The 13,937-nt window shown below is 44.6% G+C and overlaps 1 protein-coding gene across 5 annotated transcripts in view; it reads right to left on the bottom strand.

Moving 5' to 3' along the window:
* Positions 1-1,178: 1,178 nt before the first annotated feature.
* The window catches only part of crim1 (cysteine rich transmembrane BMP regulator 1 (chordin-like)), a 215,348-nt gene continuing 202,589 nt past the window's right edge, over positions 1,179-13,937 (bottom strand). For all 5 annotated transcript variants that reach the window (XM_068045359.1, XM_068045361.1, XM_068045363.1 and 2 more), the window contains 3 exons: positions 13,609-13,790; positions 5,879-6,055; positions 1,179-5,134 (listed from right to left, as the gene is read on the bottom strand). In XM_068045359.1, the coding sequence (XP_067901460.1) occupies positions 5,120-5,134; positions 5,879-6,055; positions 13,609-13,790 (374 nt within the window). In that variant the 3' untranslated portion in view covers positions 1,179-5,119. The remainder of the gene's footprint in view (positions 5,135-5,878; positions 6,056-13,608; positions 13,791-13,937) is intronic.

The following is a 13,937-nucleotide window of genomic DNA, read 5'->3' as shown; positions in this document are numbered from 1 at the left end:
TTACAGCACATAAAATTACTTTTACACTCTGTCCTATTGCAGAGATGTAGGAGTGCTGAGGTGTCACCATAGGAGAGCAGCCTTGGGCCCATGGGTGAGGCACTTCTCACAGTTTGAGAGTATGCCGACTTCGCTTCCACCCACTCCATCAGGGCCCTTTTTAGTGCCACATAGGCAAATGAGCCAGACTTCCCAGGTCCTCCCAGAGCTTCTACAATTTGCAGTTCCCAGGCCCTCAAGGGCCAGAGTTGCTTGAGGTCACCACTACAGCCATCCGAAATGTCCTCAGTTGAAGTTCAGAAGCCTCAGGACACGTGTGGTGGCAAAAGGTGACACTGCTCAGTGACATCCTCCTTTTTGAAGCGAAGTTGCCTCATACATTGCTCCTCAGTGAAGCTGAAGTATGAGCATTGCTGCCCTGATGACTCGCTTCCGTTGTGGTTTCCTGCACCTGCCTTACTCCTCCCTCTTCTCTCCTGTCTTCTTGGCTGCTCCTCCTCATTCTCCAGCTACAAGGGCAGTCTAGCAGATCACTCATTACTGCATTAGTTAAAATAAACTCAGCCGTTCACTAGCAACATAAAAAGGATAAACCAGCAACTAAGCTGTATGTTGTGGATGAGCCCTTTCAATAGCGCTGCTGACAGCTTCTTGCTGCCTGTGAGCACCATGAGTTACTGAGTAAGTTATGTGATGACTCAGGCGATGGTTCAGTCCAAATTCACAGGAAGATCCTAGGGCGTTTTAATGAGGTCTTTTCATCCTTCCGCCCACTCTGGCTGCCTATGGAGCAGCCCTTAGGTACCTGTTTTTTAACACCTCTAAAACAGATGCAGCGTGATGGAATTTCTAGGCCATTAATGTGTTTCTGGCTGAGTTGGGAATGGGCAGGGATTTGGGAAAACTCCTTTGACCTTTAAAGTTTAAATGAACAAGGCAGTGGTTTAATGTCTCATCTGAAAGACAGGAAAAAAGACATTTTGCATTGTGCCTGGGTCCCTCGCTTGAAAGGTATCAGGCTGGTTCAAAGTTGGACGAGCCCAATGTTATCTCATAATAGACTAAATGCAACCTTCAACTCAGCGACCTGGACTTGCCTTGGGAGGTAGACATGAAATGACCACTCCAAATTCAGGCTTGCTCAGGATCACAACCATAAACAGTAGGAGTGTGTTTAACTTTGTTTATTGTGCTGTCAAGAGCAAATTTACAAGAAAATGCCTTACATTTAAAAAAAAAAGTAAACAAGCAAACTGCGGAACTGCAGTGCACTCCAAGTGCCACATACGCATCTATTTTAGAAATATTTTGCATTATTTTACATTAGCACAACAGTAACCAAAGTACAAGAGTGTAATGGATACAGTACGTAGTGGACAGCAATCTTTTTCCCCTCTAATATTAAAAAAAAGCATCTTACCCCATATGTCCTGCATCCTGTTAGTTTTTTTTGTCTCCTCCAGAATTCAACCACAATCACAAAAAAGAACAAGCAGTGAACAATACCTGTTAAAAAAAACATTTCTCAACATAACTCTTTTGGTTGGGAAAGGAATGAACAACTGGTCTTGACAGAGCAATTCTCTGTTGACTCGACAGGAAGAATACCATGCCTGTATGCAAGTGGGGAAGGTTAGTGACAGAAGGGGAGGGGAGAGGAGGGAGAGACAGCAGGGAAGATAAGGTTCAGGAAATAAACATCGTTTGGTGGGAAAAATGAAAAAGTCACGTAGACAGGAAAAATCTCGACCCTTAATTAAACCTTTCTTTTCCTCCCGTACAAATAACGCAAAAAACCGTACATCTTGCAATGTTCTAACTTTTCATTAATCTTCAGATTAATAAATTAGGTCAAACAATAAATTAGATTCTTTTTTTTTCAGCTTCAAGTTCAGCAAGCTCTGACCCCCAAGTATCTACAACAATACTTGAGAATTCCACTACGAAACAAAAGTACAAACGTTTTCACATTAAAGCAAACTGGGTAATGGATTCTCTCATGAAAGCACTTTAAAAAGGTATTACACATAAAAGGGGTAATTAGGACAAAAAGTGCCAAGACCTGTCTTTTTTAATACATTTAGTAAGTTATAACCACTAATAGGCATACTACAAAAAAAAAAGTCCAGCTTATCAATGCCAACATTCCAGTAGTTCTTCTTTTGTTAGTAACTCTTCGGTAACAGGAAGCATGCCATTTATTTTGTCTCTCTCCCTCAAACTTTTCAGGTAATGCGTGTTTGTGATGCCTTCAATGTCGTCTGGAGCTCTTCACAATTACCCATAATACAATCTGCACTGGAAAAAAACTCATCCGTTTCCCTCAATCAATTTGCACAGCACCTTTAACATCGGAAGAATCCATCACAAGGTGCTTGAGAGGAGCCACATCAGACAAAAACTGACACTGAGTCAAAGGAGGAGTTATTAGGATGGGTGACTAAAAGCTTGGTCAAAGAGGTAGGTTTTAAGTAGCGTGTTAAAGGAGGAGAGAGAGGTAGAGTGGTTTAGGGAGGGAATTCCAGAGTTTAGGGCCTTGACGACTGGAAGCATGGCCGCCAATTGTGGGGCAAAAGGATAGCGGAGATGAGTAAAAGGCCAGAGGTGGAAGAAGGCAAAACCTGATTGGAGAGGTTGATACATGGTGGGAAGGATTTGGGAGGTGACAACACATTCAAGGACTTTGGAGAGGAAAGTGAATTTGGAGATGGGGGTGGTAGTTTGCAAGGACAGAGGGGTCAAAGATGTGCTTTTGAGGAAAAGGGTGCTGATGATGGTTCTAACAGGGGACGGGGGCGGGGGGAACAACAATACCTGAGCAGAGGGGACTGTTTACAATGTTAGTCAGCATGGGAGCCGGGAAGGGAAGTCAGGTGATCAGCAGTTCAGTGGTAATAGGATTGAGTGATCAGGAGGTGGATCTCGTAGACAAGATGAGCTCGGAGAGGCCTTAAAGAGAGCTAGGAGAGAAACTGGAAGATACAAGTCCAGGGCAAGGGCAGGGGGAGATCCTTGGCATGGACAACAAGGGAAGGGGGAACGCACAGCAGACAAAACTAGATGTTTGATCTGAATCTTAGTTACAAACATAGTCCATGAGCTCCTTACACTGTTGGAGGTGAGGATGGAATGGTTTAAGGAGATAGTTAGTTAGTGGAGAAAAGAATCCGCAGGTTATCCTTGGACGCCAGGCCCGCCCTGGAGTTGTGAGCAGTTTTAGTAGCAAAGAACCGGGCTTGATTGTACTTTGTGTGGTCCAATGGATCTGGTGGTTAATGGTTAGACCAACTGAGTGCCAGATATGTCTAAGTCTGCGCCCCTTGGACTTGAAGAAGCAAGTAGCAGGGGAATGACCAGATTGGGAGAGAATGAGGATTTTACTGGAGAGAAGAGCATCAAAGGCAGAGATGAGGGAATGATAGAGCTGTCCAACAGATGTGAATAGAGGGCCAAAGGCAACAGTCGGGAGTTGGGGGAAGGGATTCTATCAGGGGAGGTAAAAGGAAATGGGGTTGGAAGCAGAATTTGAGTGGTGAGAGATACAACATAGTGATCGGAGATGGCCTTGTCTGTGACTGAGACAATGGGAATAGAGCATCCATGTAAGATGGCAAGTGAAAGCCATGAATATAAGTTAGGAGAGTTTACATGGAGCGAGAGATTTTGGGAGGGCAGTGAACTCAGAGGAGAGAGCAAGGTGAGTTAAAATGCAGATTGACATCACTGAGGATGTGGAGTCACAGTGCAGATTTCATAACCTTGGGCAATCTGATTAATTCCATTTAGCGTATTGCAATTTTCTTTCATCCCCCCTCCTTTCCTGAAGCGGTGTGTTTTTGCGAGGCCATTATTCTATGCATGATGTTTGCTTTGGTACCTTCTCGAAGAAGGCATTCTTCATGTGTGCTTAGACAATGAGTGCCAGCCAACAATGTGACCTCAGAAGAGCAACATCACAGCAGAGCCTGATCCTGTCCTCGGCCAACCTCCAGGCGTATCCACCTCCCAGTAGGGGAAGGTGCTCGGAAGCAGGAATGCTGGCTGATTGATTCCCTCCCCAAACCGTGGACGTGGCAGCCTATGTTAGCCTCCCTACTGCAGCCCTGTCTGAGAGGGGCTATTTCAAGCATGGCCTACAAATTCAGACTGGGGCCTCCCTGTCCTGTGAGCTTAGTGCTACACCAGGCTGTGCATTTATTCACTCAGCTATTGGGGAAGACTTCTTTTTTGATAAAGAGAGCCTGGTGCATTCCAGTGGGAACTGGAAGAGGAAAACTGTCCGTCAAACATTCCGCAGGTAGGGAATAAAAAATACAAATAAATACAAAGCACACAGTTTCTAACAGGATCCAAAAAAAAAATGCTGCCCAGTGCATAATATCCTCATGGTTAAACTGCAACAGGAATCAAACAACAGACTGACACAATAAACTGTACTAGTTAACTGACAACATACTAGCTGGACAAAAGAAAGAGTGACTTCTAAGGGAAAAGAAATTTCAAGATTGGTGAGCATTGGTACTGTATTATGGATAACTGTGAGACCCATTTTGCGATCTTTAAAGCCCTTTGTAGGCTGAAATCAGAAGTAGCGAGAGCAATGCTGAAGCCGTCAGCAAAAAGGCACAAAATCTTAGGTAAAATGAGATGCTCTTTCCTTTCGCGAGTCCTGTGAGCCATCAAGCACTAAAATGGAATGCCTGTTAAGCTAATTTTTTTTAAACTGGATAAAATCTCTCTAAGATATAAATACATTAAACGGGAAAACATAGAAAATTATATATATGTACAAATACTTTTGTTTTAGCATAATATATATTAACATAAATATTCCTATAATGCTAATGTTTCACAAAGCATAATCTCCTTTTTCTGAGCTTCAAAAAAGGTGCTTGAGTAATATATAATTACGGAGCTTCCTACCACGGAAGCAGTCTCTAGTCTGCATACCAATAAGTACAAAACCCAGTCTTTTTTTCTCTTTTAATATCGAGCAGGAACTTTGTCCAACAAAGTTTCTTCTATTTCCACCTTCCGAAACTCTTAGGAACCCACCAGAGGGGCTGGCGGCTTGCAGGGAAAAGCCTGCTGTGGTTGTCCTCATCTCTGGTAGTATCTTTTACATGATCCAGTGCTAATATCATACAAAACAAAAAAAAGGAAGTTTAGGCTGCAGCCTCGCGCTGTCCTTGCCAACCAACTGGCCATTAAAAAGCAGCACACAGTACACTTTAAGATGGCCTCAGACAACCCACCCTTAACATTTGCCATGCTCTTATAAACAACAACAGCAACAAAAAAAAATCCATATTATCTTAAGTTTCCATGTGTACAGAAAACGTTGTCTCTATCGTAGGCCTGGGACCATGTTGGCTGTCTTATATAGTTTGTACTTGTGGCACACTCTAGGATATTCATGCCAAGGGCTCTTTCTTTCTAGTTTTCAGTGGGTTAGGCTTTGTCATTAACGGGTACAGAGAGCGAGAAAACTTAGAGAGTCTACAAACTTGGAAAGTTGCTGTTTGGTAGTCAATCTGAAAGGACTCTCCTTCCACAATGTCCTTCTCCTCTCTACAGCTATATATTACATGCAGAAAAAACCATAGTAACTTTAACTTTGGTGCTAAAGTGTTCTAGGAAACACTTGGTCAAATATCACAAGGAAAAGCGGGAATGATTTTTTTTCTCTCTGGCACACTGTAGGAGTGAAACGGAGCCCATCCCGTTATAAAGTCTCAGAGCTGTACATGAATTCACAAACCCAATACAGTCCATTAAGCAAGTGCACAATTGTAGCTGTTTTTTTTTGTGATTTTTTTTGTGTTTTTTTTGTAGCGGGTAAAGAAAAAGTCTTTCTGCATAGAGAGGTGTATCACACCGTCTGATAGAAGCTGTCCACTTGTAAGTTGTTTTGCTTTGTGTTTGGCATGCTGTAGAAACCACTGTGTCTGGAGTCTGGGTCTGCCATTCTCAGCATCCTCTGGGAGCTGTCCACCTGCACCATGGTTCCTTTCTTACAGTCCACATATACCAGCTGGTTGTTCAGACATGAAGGCTGTTAGAACAGGATAAACAACACTTAGTTGGAGTCATTCCCAATCTCTCAAAACAAGTACATCAATTTCTTTACCGTGTGCACAAATTTTCACCTGTCCCTTTTTGTTCACCAATACTTTCCTTCCTGCCCCAATCTTGCTTTAATCCTCTCCTGTGGGTCCTGAGCTATGGTTCCGCAGACACGGAAAGACCCATTACTCACTTCTGTTCCCCATATGTGAGGACTGACACTCCACAGGGAAACTTTAACCACAGGTTTGTATTGGATATGGACGGTTAAAAGTCAGAATCCCGTCTCCAACCCACCCACTTCCGGCTTTAATAGAGGCAAGAATGGGTGGGTTACCCACCCATTCCCAGGAGGCGGGTTGGTGCTTTAAATATTAGAATGAGGCTGCAGGCCTCACTGTTATTCCACTTTTTGAATTTAAATTGTGGACGGCCAGATTTCCTAAGCCTCAGGAAACCTGGCAGCTACACACAAGTGAGGGTGACCAGATCCAGGAGCTAAGTCCTGGATCCAGCATGTCTGCTTGGGTAACCCCCGCGATCGGGCACCCCATTCCGACCTTCTCAGTGAGGCCTCCGACAGCCCCCCACCACCCAGGCCTCTGATCTTCCCACCCCCATCCTCCTGCTACTGAGGCCTCCGTCGTCTCCAGACCCTGGGATCACCCAGCAGCCCCCCCCCCCCCCCCCAACCCCATACCTTGTCCTGCGGGCTTCACTGACCTGTTCCCCACCTGATTGGAAGCCAAATCTGTCAATCAGGCTGGCTTTTGGGTGGGCCAACTGGTCAGTGTTGTTACACGCAGGCTGTGGAGTAGGGAAGCCTGACCTCTGGGTTCCCTGTGCTTTACCAACCCGCCAGCTCCCAGCAGGTCAGTTAAGTTGATATCATAGTCTTTGTGTCCACATGCTATCCCACTACTGGGGCCATTTCACAGCCATTTCAAATTTGATCCCCACCTGACCTCCATGCACAGATACAGATACTGTTCAGGAGGGCTACTGCACAGCAAACAGGAGCACAAACCGATTGATGTGATGCTTTTTCTAGGTCAGAAACACCATCACTGCACCATTTAAGACCCACTAACTTAGCTCAGGCTACAAACTGAATTTGGGATCTTCTTACTGGGTATGGTTCATCTGCACACTGGGTACATAGAGTGAGCCAGGAAGGGAACTTGACGCACAGGCATTTGATTTTGTAAAGGTACCACACAAAAGGCTGGTTAACAAAATTGAGGCTCATGGAATAGGAGGGTCAGTGTCCAATTTGGATAAAAAATTGACTTAAGGACAGAAAACAGTGAGTCGTAGCAAATGGCTGTCTTTCAGACTGGACGATGGTAGTGGTATTCCCTAAGGGTCAGTGCTGGGATCACTATAGATGAGCACTTGAAACACCACAGCATACAAGGCTACGGGCCAAGTGCTGGAAAATGGGATTAGAATAGATAGGTGCTTGATGGCCTGCACTGACATGATGGGCTGAAGGGCCTGTTTCTGTGCTGTATAACTCTATAACTGCTTTTTTTGTTTTATATAAATGACTTGGATCTTGGAATACAGAGTAGAATCTCAAAATTTGTTGACAACACCAAACTTGGAGGTGTGGCAAACAGTGAGGATGATATGAACTGCCTGCAACAGGCCATAGATAGACTAGCAGAATGGGCAGATGAAAGTTAATACTGACAAGTGTGAGATGATGTATTTTGGCAGAAGGAATAGGGAGAGGCAATATATACTTCATGCACAGTTCTAAAGAGTGTGCAGGAACAGAGGGACCTGGGGGTGCATGTGCATTGATCTTTGAAGGTGGCAGGACACATTGAGAGAGTGGTTAGTAAAGCATATGGGATCTTGGGCTTCATAAATAGAGGCATTGAGTCAAAAAACAGGGAAATTATGCTGAACATTTGTAAAGCTCTGGTTAGGGCCCAACTAGAGTTTTGCATCCAGTTTTGGTCACCCCACTTTAGGAAGGTGGTAAGGGTCCTTGAGACGGTGCAGAGGAGATTTACCAGAATGGTTTTGTGGATGGAGAATTTTAGTTACAAGGTTAGGTTGGAAAAGCTGGGATTGTTCACCTTAGAATAAAGGAGATTGAGGGGAGATTTAATAGAAGTGTACAAGGTTATGACAGACTTAGATAAGTTAGACAAAGAAAAACTGTTCCCATTTATTGATGGTACAAGGACTAGCGGACACAGATTGAAAGTTTTGCGCAAAAGATGCTGGGGGAGTATGAGGAAGCACTTTTTTACACAGCGGGTGGTAATGACCTGGAACTTGCTGCCCACAAGGGTGGTGGAAGCGGAAACAATTAATTACTTCAAGAGGAAGTTGGATGGCCACTTGAGGGAAATAGACTTGCAGGACTATAGGGATCGAGCTGGGGAATGAGACTGACTGCATAGCTCTGTGGAGAGCCAGCATGCACTCGATGGGCTGAATGGCCTCCTTCGGTGCTGTAAGTGACTGTATGGCAGATTTCTTCAGTGACACACAAAAGGGAAGCAGCAGATTGGTGTTCCAACTCTGCAATCACATTGCCTGGCTCCATGAGTGAACTTACGTGCAGCTTTGAAGCTTAGTTTTACAGCAGGACTAAAGCTCTGAGCCAACAGGCAAAACCGAAAACTTTAGTTTAGTTTAGAGATACAGCACTGAAACAGGCCCTTCGGCCCACCGAGTCTGTGCCGACCATCAACCACCCATTTATACTAATCCTACACTAATCCCATATTCCCACCACATCCCCACCTGTCCCTATCACCTACCTATACTCGGGGCAATTTATAATGGCCAATTTACCTATCAACCTGCAAGTCTTTAGCATGTGGGAGGAAACCGGAGCACCCGGAGGAAACCCACGCAGACACAGGGAGAACTTGCAAACTCCACACAGGCAGTACACAGAATTGAACCCGGGTCACTGGAGCTGTGAGGCTGCGGTGCTAACCACTGTGCCGCCCTGTGCCGATCAAAGTAAATCTGGGGACAGCAATTCATCTCAGACGGAAGAGGGATGGGGGGCAGTATCAGATCATTGTAGTCAATTTCTAGCCCCTAGTTTCTCAATAAAATGTTAAATTTCAGGCTCCATGTTTATTATTGGACGTGTTTATCTTTTTCTTACAAAGATTGGCATCTCTACGATTACATTTTGAAATATGATGCCTGCATTATGAAACTGGACACAGAACTTTTATATATATATTTCCATCCTTTAAGCATCAACTTGGTTATATCAAAGCCTGATCTTTTTTTCTCTCACTCACGTTTATATTTCACCATCTTTTTGGTATTTGATCTACATTTTAACGCACGCACACACACTACACCACACAGACTGCAGCTGTTCAAGAAGGCAGCTCACCACCACCTTCTCAAGGGCAATTCGGGATAGGCAATAAATACTGGCCTTGCCAGCGACGCTCACATCCCACGAATGGATAAACAAAGGCTATTCATTTGGCACTCACTCCCGCTTAATGCTGTGAATCTCCCATTTTCTGAATTTTTTATTTTGTTCACTCAGATTCTGTTCTTTTCAGCTGCAAATCTCTGTACAATAAATACAAATGAAGTTTTGCAGAATGACTCAGCCCAATCTTGCAAATGCTGTAGTTTAGTGCAAGGTCTTTGACAAGCAACCAACTCTTAACATCAACAATGTGCATTTGTACAGGGCCTTTAATGTAGTAAAGAGATCAAAGATGCTTCACAGAGAGAGGAAAGTCAGCTGTAGAAAAATGATGGAGAAGTTTAGAAGGTGAGTTCAACAGTCGAGCAATCAAGCAGTTGAAGGCTCGCTTGTGGTGCAAGACCGAAGAGCATTGGCTGGAACATAAAGTCAGAGAATATTGGCTCGGGCGAGGCCATTGGATGGAGCTGAAGGCAAGATAGAGGAGAATCTTTTATACGCAGTGCATGAAAGGATGGTGGAAGCAGATTCAACAGCGACTTTCAAATGGGAATTGGATATATAGTTACAAAGGAAAAATTTGCAGGGCTGTGGGAAAGAGTTGGGGGGGTGGTGGTGGGAGTGAGACTAATTGGATAGCTCTTTCAAAGAGCCATCAATGCACAATGGGCTGAATGGCCTCCCTCTGTACTGTATGATTCTAAAGGGAGCCAGTGGAGAACAACTAGACAGGGTGATGGGGAGGAGAGATGTAAGGGGGGACTTTTATGCTGCCCCCTGCATCGGGGTTGGAGGCTTTCCTGCCTCGCTGCTAATTGAGGCCCTTAAGTGAGCAATTAATGCCCAATTAAGGGCTTCATCCCACCGCCACCAGTATTAGCACAGCGGCAGGCAAGCCTGTTGCCGCATGGGGAACATGTCAAGCCTGATCGAGAGACCTGGCACGGGGAAGGGGGACCCGCTGAAAACCACACCCCTGTCCTTGCCGCTGAGCTTCCTACTTACCTGTGGCCTGGGTCCAGGGCTTTGGGTGAGTGCTTCACTGGCAACAGCCATCGCCTCTGTGGTGGCACTGCTCAGTGAAAGAGCTGCTGGCCTCTGATTGGACAGCAGCTCTCAGAGGGCGGGACTTCCATAGTCAGGGTCCTTGATCCCGGGGAAGGCCCACCGCTGTTCACTTGTGTGCCTAATTGGCACGTGATCTGGCGGGCTTCCCACAGCAGGGGCGACACGGGGTTCTCGCTGGCGCTTTTGCCAGTGGTCAAGACCCAGTGTCGCCCAGATAAAATCCCGGCCTTAGTGTGGGTGATTTGGAGTTCCTGTTGGGTGTACATCATGAAGTTTCTGAGCAGAGTGTTGGAGAAGTTGCAGCTTGACCTAATGCAAGTGTGGATAAGGATTTTACCTGTGATGGAGGGCGAGTTAGAAGCAGAGACGGCCAATGCTGTGGCGATGGGAATAAGCAGTTTTTGTGATATATATAACACAGGGTTTGAAGCTCAGCCCAGGGCTGAACAGGGGTACCAGGGCTGTGCACTAGTTGGTAGAACCTCAGTGAGCAATTGGGAGGGGAGACAGAAATGTGGGCTTAGAGTTCCTGGTGGAAAAGAATAAAATAGATTTTTTGGTTTTCTCAATGAGCCCTGCAATTACACAGCAAATTACTTCTAATTTCAGAAATGCTCAGAGGTACCATTCATTTTTGTTATTGTTTATTATTAAGGATTATCTCTTCCCTTCCCAAAGTCTCAGATTCTCACTGGGTACAGTCCAACTTTCCAGTGTGTAAGCTAGGTGTGGTTTTCTGACTTCCAGGTAACAGAGCTACGAAATAAGCAAATAGGCCAACTTCCATGAAACCTTGTATAGCCGCCCTGTCTGAGATCAGATAACTCAGCCTTGCCCAGTACTTCAACCTGGGACCTTCCTGGCTGCTAGATTTCAGTAATGGGCAGTGCATTTACCAACAGCAATGTCAGCAATTAAGACTATTAAAGGCTGTAAGTGTCATGGGGAGCCTGAGTCAGTGCTTTGTGTCTATGTTTATGCAGGGTTGATTTTAACTTTTGGAGGCAGCAGCTGGACAGCACGTTGTATATCCTGTTGCATTATTCTCACAGAAAGTTAAAATGGGCAGAAGATATAACAGGCAGGCAATCCACTACCACCCATTGTCTTCCACCCCCGCCTCTGCAAACTAAAATCAGCCCTTATATTTCTACATTTACCACATAAAGAGTGAGATTCACCATCCATCCTCCTTTTAAAACCAAGAACTAAGAATCTGCACATCCTTTTTTTTTAACCCCCTGTTTCTTATTACTAGCTTTCCTTAAACAGTAGTTGCCAAGCACATTAAGGTAATTGGCTTTGAGGAGTTATGGAACTGAATAAACAACAGGAAAGGTGCAGTAATTAACCCAGAGTGATTCAGCAACCAATCCCATGTGTTAATTCAGCTCTCTCACAGTGCTCAGCTCAGTAACCCTTCCCAGTCAATTATTCTAAAGTCAACAGTGCTTTCTGTTTAAAGTATAAATATTTGATTTTAAAAAACCCAACAAGTGGGATGTTAAAAGGGAATGTAACAGTTCTTTTCAAATTAAGGACCCTTTAAATGTTGGGAGAAACACTCCACTCAATTACTTGAGACGGGACACAGGCTTTTTTATTTTATAGAAATTTGGAATAGTTACATTTACAATTGCTTTTCAAATTACACTATGGCTTATTACCATGCCAATTTACACTGAATAACCTGCTGATAACCACCAAGTTGGCTGAAGGCTCAACTTGGAATATGGCAGCAAGGGCAGGTCTATTGAAGTATTTTCTCACTTGCTTCCTCCTCTCCCAAAGGTGCAGGCCTCCTCCACTGGGGTATGGGTACCAGTTACCCTCTAAAAACTCACCCATTATTCCCCTGTGAGCTCGATTGAAACATATAAGATCCCGAGGGCTCTTGACAGGGTGGATATGGAAAGGATGTTTCTCCTTGTGGGAGAATCTAGAACTAGGGGTCACTGTTTAAAAATAAGGGGTCGCCCATTTAAGACAGAGATGAGGAGAAATTTTTTCTCTCAGAGGGTGGTGAGTCTTTGGAATTCTCTTCCTCAAAAGGCAGTGGAAGCAGAGTCTTTGAATATTTTTAAGGCAGAGGTAGATAGATTCTTGATAAGCAAGGGGGTGGAAGGTTATCGGGGGTAGGCGGTAATGTGGAGTAATCAATTCAGCCATGAACTTATTGAATGGCGGAGCAGGCTCAAGGGGCCGAGTGGCCTACTCCTGCTCCTGCTCCTAATTCGAATGTTCACATTGAGCGTTATCTTACTATCCGACCCCAGGCATCGCAGCTGAGCCCAATTCCATGCTCAAATAATGCACGCATTCTTCCACATGCGGGTCACTTAATAACAAAAAACTGATCCGGCTCAGAATGGAGAAAGGAAACAGCGATCTAACTGATCTGTAGAGCTCAAGTTATCCATCGGGCAAATGTATTGATCCACTGGGGGACAAGTGACAGAATCAGAACTTTAGGTACAGGTAGGTGACATCCAGGACAAGCCAGATGGACATTCTCCTCTAGGTTCCTACCCACCCACCCAAACCCCAACCAGATGGGGTCACCAAATATATTACACTGCTGTTTACAGCTCTTTGCAGAGACTCACTCTCATTTTAACCCCAAGCTGAATTTGCATTCACGTTATTCTGCAAGCTGTACATAGCTGTTTATACAAGGTCATCATGGCCATAATATGGTGCAAATTCACATCAGCCATAACTTGTGGCTTGAGAACCAGTGGTGCTGAAATCTGTCCGTTTGATAATTTCAGTGAAAAAGATCAGTGTGAGTACCAAATCATTTGGGTCTTTGACAAAATGATTCAACTTCACCCCCAAGTAGTTGACAATTAACACCCATAATTAGACTAAGTGATTTGAACATTCTGAAACTCTGAAGCAAACAGTACTACATGCTGGAGGAGTAGAAGTTTCTGAGATTTATTTGGACTGTCATACTGCAGAAAAAAACTCCCCCACATACTTTACCTTAGCCAAGATTTAAGAGCAAGCTCAGAATGAAGAATTTGTCAGGGACACTGTACCTTTGTAGGAGTTCTGTAACAGGGCACCGGGATCCACTGCTTCTTCTGGTTGACCAGCAGCAGAGCTATGACTAGAATGAGGGTGATCATTATAGGCACTGCCACCCATGCCACAGAGTGTATAGCAGAGTCTTCATTGTATCGGGGATAGTCTCCACCTATTGCATTAACACGGAGGTTCTCTGTGGGAGATGAAAAGGAAAACAATGATGTGTTAGTAGAGGACATTCACACAAAGGATAAAAGCAAAATACTGCGGATGCTGGAAATCTGACATAAAAACAAGAAATGCTGGAAATACTCAGCAGGTCTGGCAGCATCTGCGGAGA

Source organism: Heterodontus francisci, chromosome 13, assembly GCF_036365525.1.
Source record: "Heterodontus francisci isolate sHetFra1 chromosome 13, sHetFra1.hap1, whole genome shotgun sequence".
Taxonomy (NCBI): Eukaryota; Metazoa; Chordata; class Chondrichthyes; order Heterodontiformes; family Heterodontidae; genus Heterodontus; species Heterodontus francisci.
The sequence above is the reverse complement of the archived record's forward strand: the minus strand, read 5'-3'. Positions and strand labels throughout refer to the sequence as shown.